General features: G+C 38.8%; 1 protein-coding gene and 1 pseudogene across 1 annotated transcript; one reads left to right on the top strand and one right to left on the bottom strand.

Moving 5' to 3' along the window:
* Positions 1–300: 300 nt before the first annotated feature.
* LOC140932258 (uncharacterized) lies at positions 301–2357 on the bottom strand (annotated as a pseudogene).
* An 18242-nt stretch (positions 2358–20599) lies between these two features.
* On the top strand, positions 20600–21550 carry LOC140932257 (trace amine-associated receptor 9-like). The gene has a single exon (XM_073381881.1). It carries the CDS (start codon positions 20600–20602, stop codon positions 21548–21550), a length of 951 nt encoding a protein of 316 aa, XP_073237982.1.
* The last annotated feature ends 4684 nt before the right edge of the window (positions 21551–26234 follow it).

Below are 26234 nucleotides of genomic sequence, written 5' to 3'. Positions count from 1 at the left end.
GTAATGCTAACAAGTTTGTCTTCCGTCGATGATACAAATTAGAATTAAAACGGTGGTGCGGTTAAATCACGAAAGAGGAAGTTCGTCTCGCCGGCGTTTCGGCCAGAGGGAACCATAAAGGGAAAAGATAAATTATCTGGTTCGGTAAAAACTCCACTAACTCGAGCCAACTTCGAATATGGAAGGCTAAAAAACAAAAACGCACTTACTTTGCTTGACGACCTGGACCAAAGGGAAAACCTGAGCGGACTCAGTTGCAGTTCTTACTTTTGGTTTGTGCGCGTTGCGCTCTGTACTCTTTTAAACTCTTCCGTTGGTATTAGCTAATTAAAATAACAAAAGGTATTCACGTGAAACAGAACGAACTTTGATGCCATTAGCTGTAAGTTGCCTAATCTTCCTTTTTGTGTGTTATTTCATTGGTTCCACGCGAAAGTGCTGAGTCGATTGCATTATGTTGCACATGCAAATGTTTTCACCGTGCCATTTGATTGGTTCCAACGTGGGAATCACGTGAAAGTGCCAAGTTAAGTTTATCGAAGAGTAACAGGGAAGAAGAGTAATATTTATAGGATGGGATAGGATAGGATAAGTTTTTTATTATCAACAGAGCGCCTACAGACACATGTGTTTACAACGATAACAAAGATTTTGGTGCAATAATTACTGAGGTGTAATTTATACAACTATTAAACAAGGTTATATTTAACGCGTCTATCTCTTTCGCGGAAGCGATCATATACGTATTTAGCCACAATTTTTTGCGTTTTCTCTCCTTGCTTTATACTTATCAACGTTGTAAAGGCAGAGCTTGGAGTCATAGAGTCAAGAATAAGATTAGTTTCCTTTTCTAGCGTATTGAACAGCTCTCTCCTAGGATCCCTATAGGCTATGCAGTTCATCAAAAAATGCTCCTCGTCTTCTAATCCAGTTTTACATAATGGACAGATTCTTTGGTCTGGTGGTTGATAGGGTTTAACGTATCGTCAAGTTTCAATTGCTAGTTTGTGGTTGCGTAATCTTAGCTTTGAGATTGCTACTCTATGATTGATGTTTCTTACATTTGTGAGGTAATTTTCGTAGTCATGGGTAAGTTTAAATTTCCTAAAAGTTCTTTTTGATGCGGGTCCCTTCGTTCATCATTGTGTATTTCGCTAATCCATGTTTGCTGTTCTATGTCTAAGAGTCTCTGTCGTATATAGTTTATGATTGCGGGAGTGTTAGTTTTCGCTGACCATATGTCGCCAAGAACTGCGAGATTTATTAGTCGTTTTAATTTGCTTGACCAAAGTTCCTTTTTATCTTGACCAATTTGGTCTGTAAATGCTATTCCAGAGAATCACGGCATACCACGTGTCTTCTGGGGGGCAAGAGTCCAAGTGTCAAGTTGATGTCTCGCAGAGAAAATAAATAGTTGGCCAAAACCAACCTTAAACACATGGACAAAACCATGCAAAAATTTGCAGAATTTAACATGTCTACTTTTCATTTTTGCTGATCAGGTCTTTATAGATCCTACGTTCTTCGGTATATTCGTTTGCGGTCCTTTGCAATCCTTTGTGGTTAATGTTTGTACTTCATGTATTCTGGGGCCGTAGATCTTTTATAGGTCCGATATGCCGTAATTTTTGCATGGTTTTGTCCATGTGTTTTAGGTTGGTTTTGGCCAACTATTTATTTTCTCTGCGAGACATCAACTTGACACTTGGACTCTTGCCCCCCAGAAGACACGTGGTATGGCGTGATTCTGTGGGTGTTGAGAGTTCTGGGTCAGAGCTTAAATCAGAGTACGCGGATATTTTTCACCAGAGCCTTCTAATTGTTACGCCATACTGACGAGCCCTAAAGAGGGCGAAACAGCTGTCTATGGCTACAATCCCGCTCTGTTTTGAGTTCTTTCGGTGTCGTGTTGATGTCTTGCAGAGTTAATTTTCACGTAGTACGATCAGCATTGAAGTATTCTGCTTGCAGAATTTAACATGTCTACTTTTCATTTTTGCTGATCAGGTCTTTATAGATCCTACGTTCTCCGGCTTATTCGTTTGCGGCCCTTTGCAGTCCTTTGTGGTTAATGTTTGTACTTTATTCCAGAGAGTTTATTTAATGGCTCTGCACTTTGTCTTCGTTCGCATTGGGAAACGGCCTACCTCCGATCTGCACGCATTTGAGCTACAGAATTTGTTAACTCCCAATAGCCACTTAATGAACTTTGTTTGAACAAACTCAATTGGATCATTTTCTAGCTTTCCGTCGTGATCGACCTTCCAGACCTCGCTTCCGTAGGTGAGTATTGGGGAAATAACCGTGTCAAAAATTTTCATTGTGAGCTGTACATCGTCTCTGAAATGGTCGCCCATTTCCTTCCTGAGTTTGTACAAAGTTTTAAGGGCAACCTTCTTTATTTTCTGTTTAGCGTACGTGAAGGTCTCATAAGTACTAAATTGTAGGCCAAGATATTTGTAATTGCTAACATTGTCAAGTTTACTGCCTCTATAGTATAATACGTGCTTATTCGTGGTTCTCCCGCAGTATCATTATATACCGAGTTGTCATATTCGTGTCCACGTTAGAGTAGGTAAGCTGTGGGTAAGCTGTGATATGTATTTCCAAACTGCAATTATAGTTATCAGGCTTCAGACCGACGACCCGTTTTCGCTTTTATATAAGAGAGGGGTGCAAACTGCCAAGTATCATGTAAAAAATATTTTATGCTTGCGGTGAAACTCAGATAACTCTTATATATGCGTTATTGACCAAGCGTGAGGTGAAAATGGCTAGATATTGGTCGAAAAAAAAAAACAGAACAAGGCCATAATTAGCCCAATTCCCCCTTACCTCCCTCCACGTAAAGTAGAAAAAAATAGAAAAGGTTGACAATTGTTTTTTTTTCCCATATAAAAGCATACATTAAATTCCTTAAAATCTCTGAGCATTTTCGTTAGAGGTCGCTTGCTGTGTTACATAATATTTCACTATCACAATGTTAACAAATATTTGTGGCGAAACAGGAATTTATTCACTTTTAAAACTAACATAGTACTCACACATATATAGACGTAGGCAATTACACTGCCTTTATCATTTAATTTAACTGCCTCAATGGAGTAAAAAGTTACAGAAAATCTAAAAGCAATTAGCCGGCCCCAGTTTTCGGTATACAACTGGGGCACCAACCCAATGACTGTTTCTTTTTCTTTCTTCCTTTCTTTCCTTTTCCTTTTTTTCGAAAGCTTGTTTTCAGCTGCGTAGAGTTCGTTTAAGTCTCTACGAATACATTCTAGCCAAGCTACGCATAAGAGAGTATATTTGTTCGGTCATCCCAGGACAAAAACTTAAACCTTTTCGAATTTTTTGGCGCATTTCTACTATTTCCCTAAAATACGTAGATGCTATTCATGCATGAAACGGTCAAGAATATCAGATTACCGCCACTATTTCGAATAATATAGCTAAATGTTGGAAGAAAGCTTGAAGTGAAATTCTAATTAACTTCCAAAAATCGTGGGCAAGTGTACAGAAAACATCAGAAAATCATAGATGAATTGAACAAGACACCTAGAAATTTCTAGGTTTTTTTTCAGATATGGCGATGACTTCTGCGCAAAATTTGTTTCTTCGTGGAGCAGTACTATACAGAAAGCAGTCGTTGAGTTCCCCTAATATAAGATGGTGTAAATTTAATGCCACATCGAGAAATCAAACGTGTAAATATGATGGCCAATTTACATTTATCTGAAAATAACCATGACTTTTTCTGTAGGTATGCAAAAACTCATTTAGGAAATAGACATTTTGGGGGCTTTGAGATGTTGTGTTTTGAATACGTGGATTATATTCACAAACTCCACTTACATATAATCCATTGGCAACTAGGGTTCCGCTCTCGGTTTCAACATTAATTTTCCTGGTTTTGTAGAAGGAGCTGATTTTTGATACTCTTATAACTGTTCCTGTTTTGCTGCATAACATTTGATCGCCTACTTTCACATCTTTCGCCGCTTTTGCAATGAAACCTTTGTCCTTTGAATACACGATCATAATATGTGGAGTAGTTACATTCAAAGATGTTACTTTATCTTCGAAATCAAGCTGTACAAAATCGAAGTGTCCTTCAATGATCTGCATTCGCTTTATTTTTGTGAATGACGGAATGGTGACATCGTCTTCGTTCAGACTTTTAACCACTGAATTCTCGCCAATCGCTCGCAAAGGAACATCTTGCAGTTTTCCATTTTCTAAAACTGTTGAAATGGTTTCTTCGTCAAAGCAAGACGCTGTAAACAAAGCGGTCATACACACAGTTGTGCATCCAGCTACAGTCATTCCGACACCTGCTGCACCAAGTGCTCCTTCTAGCGCTGCTATTAGTGTTCCAAGGATAGGGTTTGCAATGCCCGCTGCGATACCTGCGGCATTTGCCGCAGTTACTCCACCAGTTACCAAGGCCGTGCAAACCACTGGACATGCCTCGGCAAAGGCAGCACCACCGTCCACAACGGGTGACAGTAAAAAGCCCGTTGAGGTGAACAGCAAAAAGGCAAAAACGCAATTCATTCCTCTAGCCACTTTTCTAAAGAGACGAACAAAAACAGAGATTATTGACCTCTAGGGTAATGCTAACAAGTTTGTCTTCCGTCGATGATACAAATTAGAATTAAAACGGTGGTGCGGTTAAATCACGAAAGAGGAAGTTCGTCTCGCCGGCGTTTCGGCCAGAGGGAACCATAAAGGGAAAAGATAAATTATCTGGTTCGGTAAAAACTCCACTAACTCGAGCCAACTTCGAATATGGAAGGCTAAAAAACAAAAACGCACTTACTTTGCTTGACGACCTGGACCAAAGGGAAAACCTGAGCGGAATCAGTTGCAGTTCTTACTTTTGGTTTGTGCGCGTTGCGCTCTGTACTCTTTTAAACTCTTCCGTTGGTATTAGCTAATTAAAATAACAAAAGGTATTCACGTGAAACAGAACGAACTTTGATGCCATTAGCTGTAAGTTGCCTAATCTTCCTTTTTGTGTGTTATTTCATTGGTTCCACGTGAAAGTGCTGAGTCGATTGCATTATGTTGCACATGCAAATGTTTTCACCGTGCCATTTGATTGGTTCCAACGTTGGAATCACGTGAAAGTGCTAAGTTAAGTTTATCGAAGAGTAACAGGGAAGAAGAGTAATATTTATATATATACCGAGTTGTCATATTCGTTTCTACGTTAGAGTATATAATTGTGACCCTCCACAGGATTTTAATGCTAAAGGTGAAAGCACGCGCACGACACGCTTTCACTTTAAAACAAAAGAATTTATTTTAACACGCTTTAGCACGCTTGCAATCTTGCCTCATTAGCAGTTTCTTTTTTTTCAGAGGACACGCTTGAGACAATTAAGCGTGAGCAAGTCGAACAAAAGAGCGTGTTAAAGTTTTCAAACAAAAGCTCCGTGCGAAAAAGCACAACACGCTTTCAGTGTGCGCTAAAGCACGCAAGGTGTGTTATCTATAAGCTAAATAAATTTCCTCTACAAAAAGGAACCGTAAATGATTATGAACGGCACCCTGTTTGGTAACTATCTAGAAAGAAAAAGTTATACCTCAGCGATGGCAGCGATAGTATCTGATTGAAAAAACGTTGTCGCTTGAAAAGTATAAACAGTGAACGGTGTGACCTACTGGATTTATGGGTAGAACTATATTAATATTAGCATTGCAAAATCAAAGTTCCTTCCAGATAATACGGCGTGTTTATAGTACTAAAGTTCGATCCGAGAATTAAATCTCTGTCAGTCACACACTGAGAAAAGAGAAAAAGAACTAAATTAAAAGTAGTCAGCGTGAAATTCTTGAAGGCAATCATTTGTTCCATAAAGTTCGGTCATTGGATTAATTCATCGAGCTCGATCTGAAGGGGAGACGGTCAAGCTACTCGAAAGTGATGTCGTTTGAAGTTATGTCGTCCAAACCTGATAATATGAGTGTTGTCGCCCAAAATTCAAAGAAAAGTCGCCCGCAATCCTCCCTCATTCTACAGTGTTTTTAGTTTACAGATTCTTGTTTTTTCGTCCTGTGAAGAACGAGATATAGTACACGCGCTTGTTATCGTCTTGATAGCGCTTCGTTCGTCAGGGGCACCTGACGGTGATTTCCTCCTAAATGCATCCTAGCATCCTAGGACAACATCAGTCTTTTCGAAATTACAACGGCTTCAGCATTATTTTCCCGAAAAATTTAGCTTCCAATTGAAAGTTTTAGGAAAGTGAGAATTTTAGCGTATTTTCGGTTCCGAAAACTTTAGAATTCCTTAATTCTCTACGAAAAATTCTCTACGAAAAATAGCTTAACTGGGTTTACACTGATCTCGCGTTAATTCCAGGCTAGACCACCATTAAGTCGTGATTTTCAAATGGCCACGGTTACGATCAAATTCCAAAACAGTCTCAATTGGTATATTTGATTCACTTCGACCAGTTATCAATGCTGATTAAATCCGCTGAAAATCCAAGCCATTTTTATCATCTTAATAGCGGTTTTAGCCTCAAGCGTATTCAGCGTGTCTTACCCAAATTGCACGCTAACCGTGCTATAATTCGCACACTTACCGTGACATATGGCACGCTACAAAAAAACAAAAGGTCTAGCGTGTTAAATTTGCCAAAACAAAGGCAAGTGTGTCCGTCTTTGTTTTTTCAATTTAATATGCGCATATCCGTGATCTACGGCACGCTAAGTGTGTCGTGCAAGCGTGTCGTGCGCGTGCTTTCACCTTTAGTGTCAAATTCCTGCGGAGGGTCACATAGAGGTAAGCTATGATATGTATTTACAAACTGCAATTATAGTTATCAGGCTTCAGACCGACGATCCGTTTTCGCTTTTATATAAGAAAGGGGTGCAAACTGCCAAGTATCACGTAGAAAATATTTTATCCTTGCGGTGAAACTCAGAAAACTCTTATGCATGCGTTATTGACCAAGCGTGAGGTGAAAATGGCTAGATATTGGTCGAAAAAAACCAAACAGAACAAGGCCATAATTAGCCATCTTCGACCGAATAAGCTCGCCGTCGGTTGATAAACGATTTATTTATCATATGGCCAAAACTAAATGTTTTTTGGTGGAACAAAACTGGCGTTCCCGAGCAGGTAAGATCTCAGGCCCTTCTCGCCAGCTCAGGTAGTCAATCAAAGCAAAGGATTCTCGTCATCTTGCCCGCTCAAGGAGCCATCCGTATGACAAGGAGCGTTATTGTGCATCCAGGAAAAAAGCCAATCAGGAGTGAGAAAAAAAACGGAAAAAACAACAGTAATTAGTTCATGATTAGTTTTTGAGGTTTGCTCGCATGTCCTAAATTTATTGTGATTGGTCACTACACAATTGACCTGTTAGAATCAAGTGTTCACGGTCTTTTGCAATCGCACGGTAATGTACCTGTCTGCTTGTTTGACTTGAAGAAAATATATGGGCCAAAAGGACGGGCAATTATGCTTATAATCATAATTATAACAAAATTCTCAAATCTGATTGGCTATCATCTGCCTGATATCAGCCTTTATAGGACAGTTTAATAGGACAGAACGCGCCATCACTCGCGCGCTTAAATGGCTTTTTTTACAGCTAGCAGAAACATCTTGGAATTTCTTGTGTTTTGATTTAAAAAAGAGCCTTATTTTATACATCACAAATTTTGTTAAAGTTATGATTAATTGGTAACAACTTTGTGTCGTCCAATTCGGTCTGTGATCATACTCGTCATTAAACAAATCGGACTCCCGCCACGCGGTTGTTAATCACTCGTAATTACAGACCGAATTGGACTCCACTCAGTCCTGATACCATTAAAAATCTAAAATCTGGGCCAGGGGTGCTAACCAGTTGAGAGAAAAATCCGGTTGGTGTAAGTTCAAACGTCTAATATGATCCCGAAGCCTTCTGGTCATATTTCTATATTTAGTTTGGCTTCCTTCGGTTCTCGCATCTCTTCTGGGAATTAGAAAGCCTTGTAATTGGCGTGTAATTCAAAAAAAACATAAACAGTTATTTGTACATGTACAACTTGCTCTTCGTCTTTGCTAGAAATCACGAAAAGTAAAAATCGAAAAGTATCGGAGACCTTACAGAGATGCCGTGCTTGCTGTAGTCGCGTTTGAACTGTTTTCATACTGGCTCTTTTGAAATAGTCATTTTGCCGCACGGCAAAACATGTAGTCTAAAAAGGTGTCAGTGACAGCTGGATTAACTATAAAACTTCGTTTGTTTGATCGAATGTCTACGCAAAGAGAGGCTAAATTAGCAACACTCAATGACTACTACCTCAGTTGTGTAAATGATCATATAAAATACTGCGGTTTATATTAGAGACGCATGTGGGCAGGTGATATTAATTGTTAAGTGGCTTGAATTTTTTAAAAATTTCTCGTTTTCTGCAAACAAGGAAGCCGGCTATTTTACTCGATCGTGTCACAAATGATAATTATTATAGCTGAAATGCATAACAATTGCAGTCATTTGTTAAATATCTTCGAATGCCTTCAAGACTGTTTGATTGGTTTTTTCATATTCGGACAAACTAATACATTCTTAATTTGTTCTAATATTCCATGCGGCTCATAGGGACCATCCAGTTATACGTATGCATTTGTTCCAAGTGTTGAATTATGAAGCAATGAATGTGTACCTCAGGGATCAACCCTTGGGCTACTATTATTTCTTCTTCACATAAATGATCTTGCTAACTCTTTAGATATGCTTTCCTTTCGACTTTTTGCTAATGATGCTAATATCTTCTATGCCACGATCTTGGGGCAGTTATGAACTCAGAACTTCAGAAAGTAATTAACTATTGCAATCTTAATAAGTTGTCTTTTAACAGGAAGAAAACAAACTTTATGATAATGAGACGGAATCCACCAGGAAATTGAGTAATTTTAATTTTCAGTGGACAGAAACCTTATACCAGAGCAATTTAAAGCATATTGCATTTCTTTACATTTTTCAAGGGCTAAAGATGTAATTAGTCATCTGTAATAACACTAAAGAAAATTTCTCACGGAAGTCAGAGAGAATGAATGTCGAGTTTCACAAGAATTGTGAAAACGCAGGTAAAATTCTGGAAATTTCATGAGTAAGATGTAATTTTGTGAAATTTGACATTTATTTTCTCGGGCTCCTATAAGAAATTTTCTTTGATGTTACTACAGATGACTAATCGCATCTTTAGCCCTTGAAAAATGCAAAAAAATAATGCAACATGCTTTACAGACTTTGTATGGGGTAAAAATACGATCTTAAAATTTATAGGAAATACTTAATAAAGGTCAATGACACTTACTCTCCGAATTATTTTTTGTGATTATTTTCTCAAATTCACCCCCGCCCCCTCACCCCCCCCCCCCCCCCCTTACAATATAATACACAAGGTAGGAGGCATGAGATGGCATCTCGGCGGCCATGCTCCCTTTCGAACACAACTTTTTCCACGAATGATAAATAAACATGCTATAGAAACCAATGAAGCTTTCCCGGCTAGGGAAACGAATCCAGCAGACGTTGACAAACTCGAAGGATATAATCCAAGAAGGCCGAAAGTGGCCGGGCCAGATCAACGCGCGGCCAAGCCAATGAGGCCTGGGCACTGTACAAATCAAATCGATTCATGGGATGCTTCCCGTTCCCTTTCTAGGAACCGATACAGTTAGCCTCTCCTGTTGGAAATACATTTGCACAAGAGCTATTGTTCATTTGAGCCAATCTCAGTCGCTAGAGCGCTTGACTGAAGAGAGGAGGTTCGGGTTCGATTCTCGATTGGATACTAAGGGTCTTAAAAAACTCTGAGCAGGCCTGAGACTGCTCAGAGTTTTTATTAAATCAACCCTTTGCTGTAGCGCCAGCCCTGCATTCAGTTTTGTTTTAAGTTACTCCCTTTGCACTGCGTGCAAGCTACTAGACCTTCGCGTGGCTCGGATGACCACTCAAACTGGCTGTCCCGTCTCAAGTCGGAGAGGTAAAAATAGTGTCCCCAATTAGTACTTTCACTGTCAAATACATTGACGCTCCAATAAAATTTAAAAGATCATTTTTAAAAAAATGCGAGTTGCCAGGACGTGAAAATGGCGGGAAAGCGAAAAATTGTCGAGTCCTACGTCGAGCCCTGGCTCGAGTCATCCTCAAGCGAACTGTTTTCGTGTTTACCGAAAGTTGATCACGTGATCAACTACTAATGCAAAAGACCTATTATGGCACTTAAGGTTACTATCGCTACCCTCTCGGCTATCTTACCATTCAGGCTGTCAAGCCATAGTTTCAATTTTCTCTAGTAAATAAGTGTAGATCGCTGTTTTCATTTTTGACTTTCATTAGGTCAACGAAACACCCTGATAAATAAACACAAAATAACTATATAATACCTTCTACGATCTTGGTCAAGAAAAGAAAGCTTAAAAAATAGAATGAAATAACCGCTGAATACCGGTGTATCCTTGAAATGTTTTTTGAAATCTTCATAGTGGTTTCAAATTTACAAGTGGATGTTGAGAATATCTGAAAAAAAAAACATGGTTTTCTATTGAAAAGCAAGTCAAGTTTGTTTAATAGACACGCAGGCTCCCAAAATTAATATAGTGTATAATATACCGCAGATAGCGACAGCATTAATTTGATCATCATAAACCTGGCTAAAAGAAAATTATTCTATAGAAACAGTGGGCCGGTGTACTTTAACAAAGCAGTTAACACGACTAATGGCAACCTTAACTGAATATAAAAACAGCACAAGCTCGACTGAAGTAACAGCATCATGGAATGCTTATTCAACAAGCATGGCAGTTCTTGCAGGTCTCAATATTTTTCTCGCCATCACCGCATCTCTTGGCAACGCTCTGATCCTGATTGCTCTTCATAAAGTGACGTCTATTTATCCACCAACAAAACTGTTATTTCGATGCCTGGCAGTCACCGATCTATTAGTTGGTCTCCACACTCAACCTATTTACGTAAAGACTCTTATTTCTTCAATAACAAAGAGCCGCGCGGATCGCATTCTTGCCCTTGAGCAATATCGAGGGTTTTGGAGTGGTTTGTTGCCTCTAGTATCGGTTCTTACATTGTCCGCTATAAGTGTGGACAGACTTCTTGCCCTATCATTAGGGCTGAGATATAGACACACTGTAACCTTAAGGCGCGTTTGGGGGGTCATAGTCGGTGTGTGGTTTCTAAGTGCCCTAACTTACACAGGGGTCATATTCTTTGTTAATAAGATAGCATATTTCTTTACTAGAGGGACCTTCATTTTCTTAGTGATAATTTCTGTGGTTATTTCAGCGTTCTCTTACATAAAAATCTTTGTCTCTCTTCGTCGTCAGCAAGCTCAAATTCAACAACAACAACCATACGGAGCACGCCAGAATCAACTAATTATAGCGCGATACAAGAAGACGGTGTACGCCATAGCATGGGTGCAGTTTGCTTTACTTATTTGCTATGCTCCATACGGCATTGCATTGTTAATAGGTCTGGCTATTAACATACCCCATTCTTCCACCGAAATGGAAGTCGCTTGGCGAGCATTATTAACTCTCCTATTTTCGAACTCTTCTTTCAACCCAGTACTTTATTGTTGGAAGATTAGAGATGTGCGACAAGAAGTGAAGAACATTTCCCACAAAGTTTGCTGTTGCTCTTATTAAAAGTTTAGGGTTACGAGGCTGTTATCCTCTTCGATCTGTATAATTCTTTGCATCATACTCATTCTCATTGAATAATTGTTGAATATTTTACCGTGATCATTCAATAATTGTATAACATTTTACCGTGATCATAATTACCCCCAATAAAGTAGTAGTCATTCAGGAGCTCCTCAGAGCTAATGTGGCTTAATGTATTCATTGAATTGCTCAGCCATTTATTACAACAAAGGAAGTTGTATAGTAACTCAAAACGTCAAACCTCTTTTAGGGTGCATGTTTTTAGACCAATGACTATTTCAAAAGTGCTTGAAAACAGTACAAACGCGACTGGATCGAATAAACACGGAATCTCTTTTAATAAATAAAGGTTTTTGTCATGATTTTTCAACACTGAAAACGTGACTTCCTTTTCAGCTTAGAGGAAGACCTAATCATTATCTAATTTCAAGTCACTGTTTATACTGCCCTGAGTTGTTTTTTTTAAACACTGACCCGGTCTGAACAAAAAACTTTATCACCATCATATTCAACGTAACAAAACTGCATTCTTGGCTAACCCTGATTACACACTGTTTTGTGAAACTATATTCCGATAGGAATGAAATTTGACATTTCAGTCAGAATCATTTGCATGGAAAAGAATCGTATTGCAGCTGACAGGAAAAATTATAGATTTGTTTTTTGATGTTTTGCGAATCCTCAGACAGCTTCTGCATAAGAGGGCCAATATGGTAAAAGACGTTTCTCCGAAGAAAACGAGTATAACTGCTCTAAAACCCTCTTTAACAAACACCGGATCACAGAGCAGGCAATTGCAACCAATTAATAGTTTTAATTATATAGCAGTCAGTTAATCCAGTATTGTCAGCACGGCTATTATCCTTTAATTTCTCAGAACTGTCCAATTTGGGATTTAATTTGGACAGTTTTCAATATGGAATTTGAGTAAAAAATGCAGAAACTGTCCTATTTGGGAAAAAATAGGACAGTTTGTTTCGGCCAATGAAATCCGAGAAAAAACAATGGATTGTGAAACCAACCAATCAGCAGTGAGCAAACGTCAGCACTAAAAGCCGCACAGGTCGCCATTGTTGTTGACAACATGGAGGAATTCAGTGAAGAAAATTTGCCAAATTTTTCCATCTTTAGCAGTTCTAACACAAATGAGAGATTTCCATGGTTGCAGGAAGAGGAAATTAATACTCTTAGAAGCAGAAACGAAAACTCAAACACCGCCAAGAGCACAAAAACGTGGCTGAACGTTTTCAACGAGTGGAAACTCCAGCGTAACGAAGCGAGACGTTTGGAAGATATCCCTCCAGAAGAGCTAGATGCAATTCTCTGCCGCTTCTTTGCCGAAATTCGAAAAAAAGACGGCGGCGAATATGAACCAGAAAGTCTGGCAGTGATGCAGAGCGCGTTGGACCGCCATTTAAAAAACGCTGGCAAAAAACACAGCATCTTGCGAGACCGCGAATTTGAAAAGTCAAGGCAACAACTTGAGGCGAAAGCAAGAGAATTGAGAGTGAAGGGTTACGGAAAGCGAAAAAATGCATCTCACGCTTTGAATGAAGAAGACGAAGAATTCCTCTGGCAGTCAGGTCAGCTCGGTAAACATTCTGCTCAAGCTCTGGTCAATGTAAACTTTGAAAATGTCACTGAACACTTTGGCCTCCGAGGGAGACAAGAGCACTATTCAATGACGGTGGAAGATTTCAGCATCATAACCAGTCCTGACAGCGTTGTCAAATACATAACTTTTAAAGAAGGTCCTACAAAAACGAGGCAAGGAGGTCTCCGGATCGCCCACAGAGCTGTACAACCCAAAATGTTTTCGACTGGCGGCGAAAGATGCCCTGTAATGCTTTTCGAAGAAATGCTGTCTAGAAGACCACCAGAAATGAGAGACAGTGGGCCATTCTACTTGACAACTATTTCAAAACCCAAGGGCCAAGTATGGTTTAGCAGACAACGAATGGGTGAACACAAAATTGGACAGCTTATGAAAGACATGGCTGTCAAGTCTGGTCTAACTGCTGCCACTGGTAAGAAAATTACCAATCATTCGAGCAGAAAAACTTGTGTGCAAAAGCTAAAGAATGCTGGTGTCCCGAGGGACAAGATTATTGATGTTACTGGACACCGTAATATTCTCAGCCTTAATTCATATGAAGGAGATGACGAGAATCAGGCAAGGGAACTGTCAAATATAATCAGTGGATGCAAGCAAACAAGTGATATTCAACAACAACCTGCTAACAGCAGCCCCAATAAGGATAGACTACCCCTTCAAGCCAGTTCTTCCAGCAACAGTTTCAGTACCATCAACAACTTTACAGGTCCAGTGAATTTCTATGGTGCATTTCCTGGCTTTCCAGGTCTATCTAATATGCCAGTGCCAACTCACCAAAGCACAGAGCCACCACATACATGGAAAAGGATCAGAGCTTCTGTACTCTCAGACTCAGATGAGGACTAGCTATTGCTGACTGCACAAAAACTTTAAATTTACACCTTTCTTGTATTCATTGTAGTTTTGCACTTTTTTAATGTGTGCATGTTTTGTACAGACTAAAATAATTAATTTTATTTTTTCTGCACTTTGTTAATTGCATTCTTTTCTTAATCTTTTCCATCTTTATTGTGTGTGTGTTATTTCTTTACACACTTTTATTTCTTGATATTGAAAACTGGATAGTTTCAAAATAATGGAATTCTAAATTTTTTGACCTTAAAGTTTTACAGTATTGTTATATTTATTATATTTATTAAATTCAATTGTGATAATGAAATTCATTTCTATTTGGACTACAGCATGTATTTAAAAATGAATTAAAATAAAAAAATTATTAAGATTTCAGTCTGTTTTTTATCAGAGACAGTTCCCATAGTTTTCCTTGCAAAGCTGTGTTTCCTCACTAGCTATATAATTAATAAGTAAGAGGACTACATGCTTGTCCAATTTGGAAATAATTGGATTCAAAAAATTCCTCTGACAGCCAAATTGGACTCGGCCTACGGCCTCGTCCAATTTTGGCTGTCCTCGGAATTTTTTTCATCCAATTATTTCCAAATTGGACAGCATGTAGTCCTATTACATATACTTATCAATGTTAATTTTTCCAAACCTATTCAAAAGACTCTAGACGAGGGATTAATTTGTTTGACTTTTAGTCTATGGACTAGCTTTTTGGTCTGTGGCAAATACATGACTAAATTATATCAATTCATATCAATTTCATATTTGCTCTTTCAAACCGTAGTTTGCACCCAACTTATTTTATAATTTATTCACAAAGAGAAATGCATACATTGATTCCGATGAATAAAATCCAGGCAGATACACGTGTTTGATTACAGTGAAATTGTATGCCATGTTTAAAACAGAAGACCCTGAGAATCATACCCTGCTGTTCAAAGGCAAATATGCGTGCTTAATAAGGGAGTACCACCACTGCTGAAAACATATAGCTGAAAGACAACCGCATAAAATAAATACATCACAAAACATGCAACAGAGTTAATTAGTCACTCTCTTCTCCGCAGAGGCTCCCGCTGGATATCCCAATAAAAAAAGCAGTAATCGAAAAATAGAAAGCGCACGGGGGACGATGGGAGAACAGCGCGTTAAATGACAGAGACCTCTTATCTCTTTCCCCTTCCCATCGTGCCCCGCGTGCTCTATATTTCTTTCTCCCCAGCCCCCCTACGACACAAAGAGGCCTCTGCGGAGGACAGAGGTTGGTCACTATGAACCGCAAACAAAGAATAAACGTTTCACGCCATTGAAAATTGTCTTAATATCAGAAAATCAATAAAGCAGTCCTGGAAAAAATATAAGCAAAAATATTTTGATAAAATAACTGCAATGGCAACGGATTATTATTAGCATTAACGAAGCGAAAGTTGGCTTCCTTGCGTGCAGACAGAGACACAGTTATCAGTAATTCAAGCCATTCAATATCACTTGTCCATATCTACCCATATCGTTTATACACGACAGTATTTATCAACCCAATAAGTTGGTTGTCATTTCGTAGTTTTATATTAAATTTGGGCTGGGGGTTCGTGCATTGAATTTCCAATTACACACAATTTTTCAAACAAAGAAAGTTTTCTTATAAATCCAACAGTCGGTGCGCATACTGAGCTCCTTAGGTTTGGCTTCTACCACCAAGAAAAATCAGCAAGATAACATCTCGGTTCAAAGAGGACGAGACGTTTACCTTTCAGACGGGCAAAGACACCAACAATGCGAAAAAGTTATAAGTCACCCCTATTTGATGGTAAAAAGGCTTTCAGGAAGTGAAAAAAAAACATTATTTCTTTTCCATAATTCATCTATATGCACGGGCGTAAAGTATGTGCGAATATGGCAGCTAGAATAACGCTCCTGAGGAACACTGGTTGTAGTAAAATCATGCAGTCCTTTTTAATTAAGAATTGCATTTTTTGTTACAATATCCTTTTCCTCATAACACGAATTTACTAAACGTCACAGCCGTCCTGCTCAACTCAGAACAATTAAAAACAACCTGTTACGGTTGTCATACTCTCTTTACTTAGGAACTGTTTATACTGACTTGCAGTTCCTGTGTGTTGCTTCCCGAAGCAGTTTCAGAAGGAATTCTCTTCGTATATTGAACATATCAGTAGTTTCTTTAAAACAAATTAATGTACTGATTAAGACATGGCAAACTCAACTGAATATGAAAACAGCACAACTGCGACTAAAGTAACATCATGGAATGCTCGTTCAACAAGCAGCGCCATTATTGCAGGCATCAATATTTTTCTCGCCATCACCGCATCTCTTGGCAACACTTTGATCCTGATTGCTCTTCATAAAGTGACGTCCATTTATCCACCAACAAAACTGTTATTTCGATGCCTGGCAGTCACCGATCTTTTAGTTGGACTTATCTCTCAACCAGTGTATGTTGTTACTATTCTCTTTCCTTGGTTCACAACTTGGAATGTGATTGTCGCAATTACGCGTGCAGACGAGTTTTTCTTTTCCCTGCTCCCTGTAGTATCACCCCTTACATCAGCCGCCATCAGTCTGGACAGACTTCTTGCCCTGTTGTTATTGCTGAGATATAGACACACTGTAACATTAAATGGAGGAGGGAATCAACCAAACATAGCGCGATACAAGAGGACAGTGTACAGCATAGCATGGGTCCATTTAGCTTTACTTATTTGCTATATTCCATACATCTTATTAGGGTTTTTAAGGTTGTTTCGTAAACTGCCCTTTTCGACCAAATTATATATTACCACAGAATCATTTGTAACTCTCGTTTACTTAAATTCTTCTTTAAATCCAGCGCTTTATTGTTGGAGGATCAGAGATGTGAGACAAGAAGTGAAAAACATGATCCGCAAGATTTTCTGCTGCTTTTAAAGTTAATGCCTATAAAAAAAGGAACTGATAAAGTTGACTCATTTTGCTGCGGATATCAGAGCCTGTATATCTTTTGAGATCCATACAAAGTAAGAAAATATCTCAAGTAATAAAAACAGAAATTAAAGAGGTGATTTGCTGATTCATGTGTCTAGAAAATTGATGATTTTCACACGGTAAAAATGGAATCAAATAAAATTGCCTAATGTTGGCCACTTTTATACCTTATTTTGACTCGTTTTTCTGTAGGCCTTTACTTAAAATCACCTTTTTGATGGTTTACGATGACAAAAATTGTTGTTTTTCAGTTTTCACAAATAAGGATAAACTTGGAAGATTTCGTTCATCACTGAGAAGGTGGAAAAAAGCTGGGCAGGTGAGCGATGATATGACAATAAGGACCCACTAAGGGTACGCTAGCCCTCTTTCTTTACTTCCGAGAACTGATTTGGATCAGGGCTGAGATATAGTAACATTATAACATTAAGACGCGTCTCTTTGGTTTTAATCTGTTTTGTTAATTAGTGCCCTAACATCCTTAGAAGCTCTTTATTTTGTGAACTTTACTATTATTTTTGTTATTATATGAACGTTTTCTTACCTAACCATTTTTCACACTCTTCGTAAGAAGCAAGCTCGAATTCAACGAAATATTCGAGAACGATCAAACGGAAAGGGGAATCAACTGAACCGACAAATTGTAGCTCGATACAAATAAAAACCGTTTACAGGCATAACATGGGTGCAGCTAGCCTTACTTGGTTGCTATGCTCCACTAGCTGTCATTTCAATAACATTCTGTTTAATAGCCGGTTTCAGTTAAATACCGCAACAGCCGTTGCTCGGGAATCATTTGTAACTCTCTTTCATTTAAATTACTTCTAAACCTTGCGTTTTACTTTTGGAGGATCAGAGATGTGAGACAAGAAGTAAAGAACACGATCCGCAAGATTTTCTGCTGTTGAGTTTAATGGCTGTAAACGAGCAACATAACAAAGACACAACATATATGAAGTAGTAACATGAAAATTTTAATTTCAAAAAAATGTTTTTGGGATCGTTGAACCCGAAAACATTTCCTAAGCACCTGTTGTTTGGCTTTCATGGGATGTTTGCTTCGAAGCCGGAATAGCATTACCAGTTTGAAGTTATAATATATTATAATAAATCCCAGCCCGGGCAAATACTACGGTTAACGGTTAAGAATCCACCCGACGGTTCAGCTGAGAAAAATATCCCTTATCAAAGGCGGGTGGGGGGAAGGTGGGAATTTCATATATCCCATGATGCTTCGCGGCTAATTTCTGTCTTCTGTCCGCGATGGAAAGAGCGTTCGAGATTTTCGAGGGAGATTTTCAAGGGCCTGAATTTCAAGATGCAGCTCATCCAGGTATCTGATTGATAATGTAAAATGTTTCCAAGGTCATTTCACGCGTTATTGCTCTCGTTTCCGACCCTGTTAAGCCATGCTGTTTTAACTCGCAAGTGAATATTTATTTAGATGACTTTCAATTATCGAAAACTGTCTTTATTCTAGAAAGGTTTTGCCCTAATAAATTATTTAAATCGGCGGACAAGGGGTGCTTGATACTAGTTCCACGCTCCGACCTCTTTCGACCTCTCGATTTTTATGGGTTTGATCGTTTTGGAATATCGTATTTTCTCCCCTTTCTCCGCAAAGATGCAAGGCGAAGGTTTCAACTTCTTTATGCTAAGTCCTGCGAAGATGGGACATTTTTTCTTGAATTCGCTCTTTCTCCGCTGATCAAAACACAAATATTATCTCCGGAGGGTATTATGAGTGTTTAAATTCAATGGTTTATAGTATTAAAGCTTGTTTGTCTCATTATTTTAGGTAAAATTGGTTTCTCATGGTGGCTTCCGGTCGGAAACGCGCTAGGCGAACTTGAAATGTACAGGCCAGCAAATGTCATGGAATAGCATGCCGTAGGATCTCAACCGGCGTATAAAACCTTTAAAGACATTTCAATAAGTCTTTTACGATCCATTGTAAAGAAGAAGTGGGTGTTTTTGTTTTTGTATATATATTTTACCATTTCTTAATAAAGCTTTTTTCTGTTTATGTTTGACGAATGCTTAGCTGGTGTTCTGTCGCGAAAAATGCAGAGATGTCTTTGTTATTTTTTTGTTTGTTGGAGCTATTCTCTTCCTTTGAATTTTATCTCCGATAGACGTCACTTTGTACTCTCTCGGTGTTTTCGACTGCATAAGCCGAGCTTGTTGAAGTAAAAGCATGTGCGGTGATCGAACGGTCAGTGAACGGTTGATGTACTGCATCGATGAATTATTGAACTGACAATATGAGCACCGCGATCACAAGCAAGCAACGAAGAGAAATATCACAACTAGAATATGTATTTATTTCAAGACAAGTACGCGGAAATCGCTTGTTAATCCATGGAGAGCTTTATCAACGCTCGTTAAAACAGGACGTATTGAAGCAAAGACCTTGCAAGCTTCTAAGAACATTTGCGTGGACTGCCTTGCGATGGTAAGGCTAGTTAACTAATAATCGGCCGCCAAAACACTCTCTTTGACTTAACAAGAGATGTATTTGGAATAGTAGAACGAAAATCGTAAATAGATCGACACAGCAAAGGTACAGAAGGTTTTATCAGCAAAACAAGTCGATTTCCACCGTAGTTCAATTGTCGCGTCCCTGTTGAACTGATAGATCACGTGCGTTTGGAAGGGAAGCTTGATAACATAGAATGAAGCGATGCATCATGGATATATGAAATTCCCCCCTTGTACCTTATCCATCAATTTTCTGACAAAGTTGAAACTTTTTAATTTTCACACTGAAAACGTGACTTCCTTTTCAGCTTAAAAGAACACCAACTTGTCATCCAATTAAAAAAAATGCATACATTGAATCCGATGAATAAAACTGCAGCCGCATACCCGCGTTTAAGACGCTCAATACGGCCCTGTTCAGTGGCATGTTTCCGTTTAGCCCAAATAAAGAAGAACCACCACTACTGAAAACACAGAGTTTTAAGACAACGTAGAGTCATTAAAATGACAAACTAAATATATGACAAACGACAGAACTGGTCACCTGGTCACTATGAACCGCTAATTAAGACTATAAACGTTTCAATCCATTTGAAATTGTCCGAATATAAGAAAAACAATAAAGCAGTCTTGTCAAACCAATAAGGTGGTTGTCATAATTCGTTGTTTTATAATCGGACTAAGAGTTCGTGCATTGAACGGCTAACTTAAGACACTTAATCAAGCAAAGAAATTTTCTCCCAAATTCAACAATCGGCATACTCAGCTTCTTAGATTAGGTTTAGCTCCTAGAAAGAACAGAAAAATAAACATGATACTATAGTAGTTCATAGACCACTGACCGGTATGTCGTAAAATCATGCAGTTCTAAATGTGACAGTCATCCTGTTTAGCTCATCAGAACCAATAAAAAATAACCTGTTATTTAATTCTTTCCATACATATTAAGCCGAGTGTAGTTCCTTTGCAACAAATGCAAAGACATGGCAAACTCAACTGAGTACGAAAACAGCACAAGTGCGACTGAAGTAACATCATGGAATGCTCGTTCAACGAGTATGGTAATTCTTGCAGGCATCAATATTTTTCTCGCCATCATTGCATCTTTTGGCAACGCTCTAATCCTGATTGCTCTTCATAAAGTGACGTCCGTTTATCCACCAACAAAACTGTTATTTCGATGCCTCGCAGTCACCGATCTCTTAGTTGGACTTATCTCTCAGCCACTGTATGTTACTATTCTCTTTCCCCGGTTCACAACTTGGAATGTGAATGTCGCAATTTCGCGCACAGACGAGTTTTTCTTTTCTCTGCTCCCTGTAGTATCACTCCTTACATCAGCCGCCATCAGTGTGGACAGACTTCTCGCCCTGTTGTTAGGCCTGAGATATAGATACACTGTAACATTAAAGCGAGTTTGGCTGGTCATACTTTGTTTTTGGCTGATTAGTGCTCTTCAAGCTACAGGTAGCACATGTTCATTTGAATGTCCAAAACTAGATGAAATAACCAATATGTTATTCTGTGCTCTATTAACACTTTCCTCGCTAGTCTCAGTATTCTCTTACGCGAAGATATTCAAAACCCTTCGTTATCGACAAGTTCAGGTTCATCGCAATACTCAACAAGGACAGCGGCCAAATGGAGGAGGGAATCAACTGAACATAGCTCGATACAAGAAGACAGTGTACAGCATAGCATGGGTGCAGTTAGCTTTATTTATTTGTTATATTCCATATATCGTAATACAGTTTTTAAGTCTTGGTAAACTACCCTTTTCGACCGAAATATCTATTCTCTCGGAATTATTTGTGACTCTCCTTTATTTAAATTCTTCTTTAAACCCAGCGCTTTATTGTTGGAGGATCAAAGATGTGAGACAAGAAGTGAAGAACATGATCCGCAAGATTTTCCGCTGCAATGGAAATGAATAACTTTTAAAAAAGGAACTGTTAAAGTAAGCTCGTTTTTCTGCAGATATCAGAGCCTGTATATCTTTTGAGACCCATACAAAGTTAGAAAATATCTCCAGTAATCAAAACAGAAATTAAAAGGGGTGATTTGTGAACTCATGTGTCTAGAAAATTGATGATTTTCACCTGGTAAAAATGAAAACAAATAAAATTGACTAATGCTGGCAAGTCTTTTCTCTGCTCCCTGCAGTATCACTCCTTACATGAGCCGCCATCAGTGTGGACAGACTTCTTGCCCTGTTGTTAGGGCTGAGATATAGACACACTGTAACATTAAGACGAGTTTGGGTAGTAATAGCTTGTTTTTGGTTGATACTGGTTGCCCTTCAAGCATATATATATATTCCCGGAGAATCATTTGTAACTCTCTTTTACTTAAATTCTTCTTTAAACCCAGCTCTTTATTGTTGGAGGATCAGAGATGTGAGACAAGAAGTGAAGAACATCATCCGCAAGATTTTCCGCTGCTTTTAAAATTAAAAATTATAAAAAAGGAACTGCTAAAGTGAGCTCATTTTGCTGCGGATATCAAAGCCTGTATATATCTTTTAAGGCCCATACAAAGTGAGAAAATATCTCAAGTTATACTCTACATGAAAAAATTTGTACAATTAGAGCAGTGGTTTTTCAGCTTAATTTGAAATACCTACATGTAAATATTACAAACCTTTTGCGAGTAGTAGTATAAACTAATAATAGCATGGTTTGTACGTTATATTTGGCATAAATACCACTTCCGCTGTTCAAACTGTACAGATCTAGGGACGAGATTTAGGGCATCCATCTGGCCCCAGTTGTTCAAAAGGTGGATAAGCAGTCGGTTTCCCTGATACTTATCCACTGGATAGTGATTTATTCGGTGGATAGCGCTATCCAACGTTTGAACAACGCGGGCCTGGTGAGGGTGGTGGAAACGAATTTTTAACCTGAAAATTGGATATAAGAATTTTGTATGCAGTGAACATAGCGCGATACAGAAAGACTGAACAGTCAGTTTAGCATAGCTGTAGTTGGCCTTACTTGTTTGCTTTGCTCCTTATAGCATAGCATGCGCATTGTTTACCCGAAATAGAGGGGTCGATGCTTACTTCATGGCAACTATAATTATCAAGACAGTCCTCTAATGGAAAGCGAGCTTTCTACGACGCTAAGTGAAAGAAATATATACAAAATAATAGGCCTGGCAGCCGGATTATGTAAGTGTATTTGGCGTTCGAAATTTAACAAATGGCCGTTTAACCATTCTTTTGACTCGTTACATTTTGTAATTTCCGTTTTCATTAGTCCAGTTGCGAAGAAAACTTAATGGTTGTCCTGTGGCAATTTTTGAGCATGCGCATTTTCGCTCAAGAGCATGAGGTTTCTTTATTTTGCGTCAGTTCAGCATAATTTTGTACAAAAGCGAAATTAAATTGTTGATGTTCTTAATATATAGATTTAGCCAGGGCTAAAAGCGAAGCTCTCGATAATTTTGATAGTTTGCTCAAACAAAATATAAAATCGTATAATGCTAAGGGGCGAGGCAACGAGAACGGTAAAAAAAAACAGCAATAGGTCTAATTAGCAAACAAGCAACTTTACACGCGCAGCACACCTTTTTTGTACATTTCTTTGCCGTTGTTTTGCACGACTGCAACGTGAAACGTCCAGAAACTTCCTGGTTACATGTTTTAAGTGTCGTGCGTGTTCTTGCTCACATTTTTTTTTTTTTCACTGTCACTCATTTTCACCCTGGTGGCCGCTAGAATCCCGCCGTTACAAAATTTCACGTTGTTCCTCCAACAAAAAATGTCTCCCTTTGTTTCTTGTCTCTCGCTCTAGCTCCTTTTCTCGTTGAGCCTCGCTGGCCTGTCCCCTACTTTCTCTTTTTCTCTGTCTTTTTTTTTCTCGATTTTCCAAATTTGTGGACGTGACAGTTAATCTAAGCTTAATACTTACAGCGGTTACCACTGACACGCGCCTTTGAAGGGTTTTTCTGTCTGTTTAAACCTGAGTTTTGGTGGACGTCAATCAACTGTTTCCATGGTTTTCCAAGCGCTCTGACAGAGAAGGCTCCCTCATCGCTGAATGAGGGGCGAATAATTTCGAACGACGACGGCTTTTTAAATTATTTTATTAAGATGAAGGATTACATTGTTAAAACAACGAGGACTCTGCTAGCTTAGTGAAATAGCCGAAACATTCTCTATAGTTTACGTAACGGTTTTCAGGTTGTTTATTTATTTGATTGTATGAAAACACGGGAGCCGTGGACGAATATGCCACAAAGCTAGAATAAATTCAAAGAAACAAAACTCGGATATCACACCGAAAGGGGAAAAAGTTTCCTCTGAATGGAGGCTGTTTTCGAAAATGAATTTTACTTCTTATCATTCTTCATGTTATCGAATAGAAACCAGAACTAGCAAGAACTCAGACGAGTTGCGAGCGATTGAGAAAGCTTATGTGGCTGTAACTTGTAACTTACAGTGTGTAATTATGTCGATAATTAGAGTTTCCACCGAAAAACACTCAACAAATTGTTTCTCCTCGTAATCTTGACATGAAGCGGTGTCAGATCCTGTAGCAAAATATTGCAAAAACGGCTGAAACGCCGACATATTCTTCCGAGTGCTCAAGAAACGGAGAAAGAATCTCCTCTAGGCTAACGCGTGAAAAACCATGGTAACGGTTGATTGACGTCCACCAAAACGCAGGTTTGAACCGAAGAAAAAACCCTTTGAGGGCGCGTGTTAGTGGTAACCGCTGTAAAACAACACGGATACAGAAACATTTTCCGCTTTCCGTTTTCGTCTTTATTGACTCTTTAGTTGTCTCTGCTTCACAAGACGCGGGTGGCCATACGCTTTCCCGCCAAAATAACCTGACATTTGGCATCGGCTTACATGTAGTGGGTGTACGGCCGGTCGTTAGTTGTCTCCGCTTCTGCGACTGTTGTACATATTAATTAAGGGAAGGCATACGGAAGGCAAGGGAAGGCACCTACGGGGTTAAGTTTGCTGAAACATGACTACTTTCTAACATGAAACATGACTACTTTCTAAATGAGAAAATATTAAAAAAATGAAGCAAGGCTGATTTTGCAGTCGGGAATATATATATATTTTTACCAATATTTCGGAGGGCTAAAAATAGAGTAAATAAATAACAGCAAATAGAAGAAATAAAGACTGTATTACATTTCATCTTTCTTATTCATACCAAACGGTTCAAGAATACAGTCTTTATTTCTTCTATTTGTTATCAGTTATTTATTCTATTTTTAAATTTCTAATTTCTTTCCAATCACTACTTCAACGACGGTTTTCAACGTCCACTTTTTCTCATTTAAATTTTCACACGTTATTATAGTATCATATTGTACGCTATTCTTTATTTCAAATTGTAACGTCTTAGCTTAACCTCTTCATTCAGTATGTAAGACCCTGAAGACGCCAGATGCCGTGCAAAAATATCACCGCTTGCGGCTCCTCGTGAGGAAGGCCGTGCCTTCCGAAATATTGGTAAATATATATATATTCCCGACTGTAAAATCATCCTTGCTTCTTTTGTTTTACATTTTCACTTATTGCTGAGTAGATCCTTCATTAGGATCCAGTCCTTCATTTTTGTAAGCTGTTCCTTGCTTCACAATTAAATTCAAGCAAATGAGGCCTGGGCACTGTACAAATCCAACCTCGTCCCTAGGGAAAATCCCTGGGGACGAGGTTGTGTACAAATCAAATCCATCCCGGGTCTCCTGCTGGGGTGGCCGGGCATAGATTTCCCAAAGTTAGCCTCCCCAGTTGGAAATACATTTGCTCGAAAGCTATTGTTAACTTGAGCCAATCTTAGTCGGTAGAGCGCTTGACTCTACTGAGAGAGAAGCTCGAGGTTTGGGTTCGATTTCCGATTGGATACTCGGGGTCTAAAAAAACGCTGAGCAGGCCTGAGACTACTCAGAGTTTTTGATAAATCAACCCTTTGCCATAGTGCCAGCCCTGCATTCAGTTTTGTTTTAAGGTACTCCCTTTGCACCGGGTGCAAGCTACTAGACCTTCGCGTGGCTCGGATGATAACGCAAACTGGCTGTCCCGTCTCAAGTCGGAGACATAAAACTAGTGCCCCCAATTAGTACTTTCGTGCCAAATACATTGACGCTCCAATAAAATTTAAAAGATCATTTTTTTAAAAAATGCGAGTTGCCAGGACGTGAAAAAAGCGGGAAAGCGAAAAATTGTCGAGTCCTACGTCGAGCCCTGGCTCGAGTCATCCTCAAGCGAACTGTTTTCGCGTTTACCGAAAGTTGATCACGTGATCAACTACTAATGCAAAAGACCTATTGTGGCACTTAAGGTTACTATCGCTACCCTCTCGGCTATCTTACCATTCAGGCTGTTAAGCCATAGTTTCAATTTTCTCTAGTAAATAAGTGTAGATCGCTGTTTTCATTTTTGACTTTCATTAGGTCAACGAAACCCCATCACCCTGATAAATAAACACAAAATAACTGTATAATACCTTCTACGATCTTGGTCAAGAAAAGAAAGCTTAAAAAATAGAATGAAATAACCGCTGAATACCGGTGTATCTTCTAAATGTTTTTTGAAATCTTCATAGTGGTTTCAAATTTACAGGTGGATGTTGAGAATATCTGAAAATAAAA

This window comes from Porites lutea, chromosome 3 (assembly GCF_958299795.1).
Source record: "Porites lutea chromosome 3, jaPorLute2.1, whole genome shotgun sequence".
Lineage (NCBI taxonomy): Eukaryota > Metazoa > Cnidaria > Anthozoa > Scleractinia > Poritidae > Porites > Porites lutea.
The sequence above is the reverse complement of the archived record's forward strand: the minus strand, read 5'-3'. Positions and strand labels throughout refer to the sequence as shown.

Bases quoted from the DNA above. Each gene is read 5' to 3' on its own strand.
- LOC140932257 (XM_073381881.1), top strand. From the start codon at position 20,600: ATGGCAAACTCAACTGAGTACGAAAACAGCACAAGTGCGACTGAAGTA.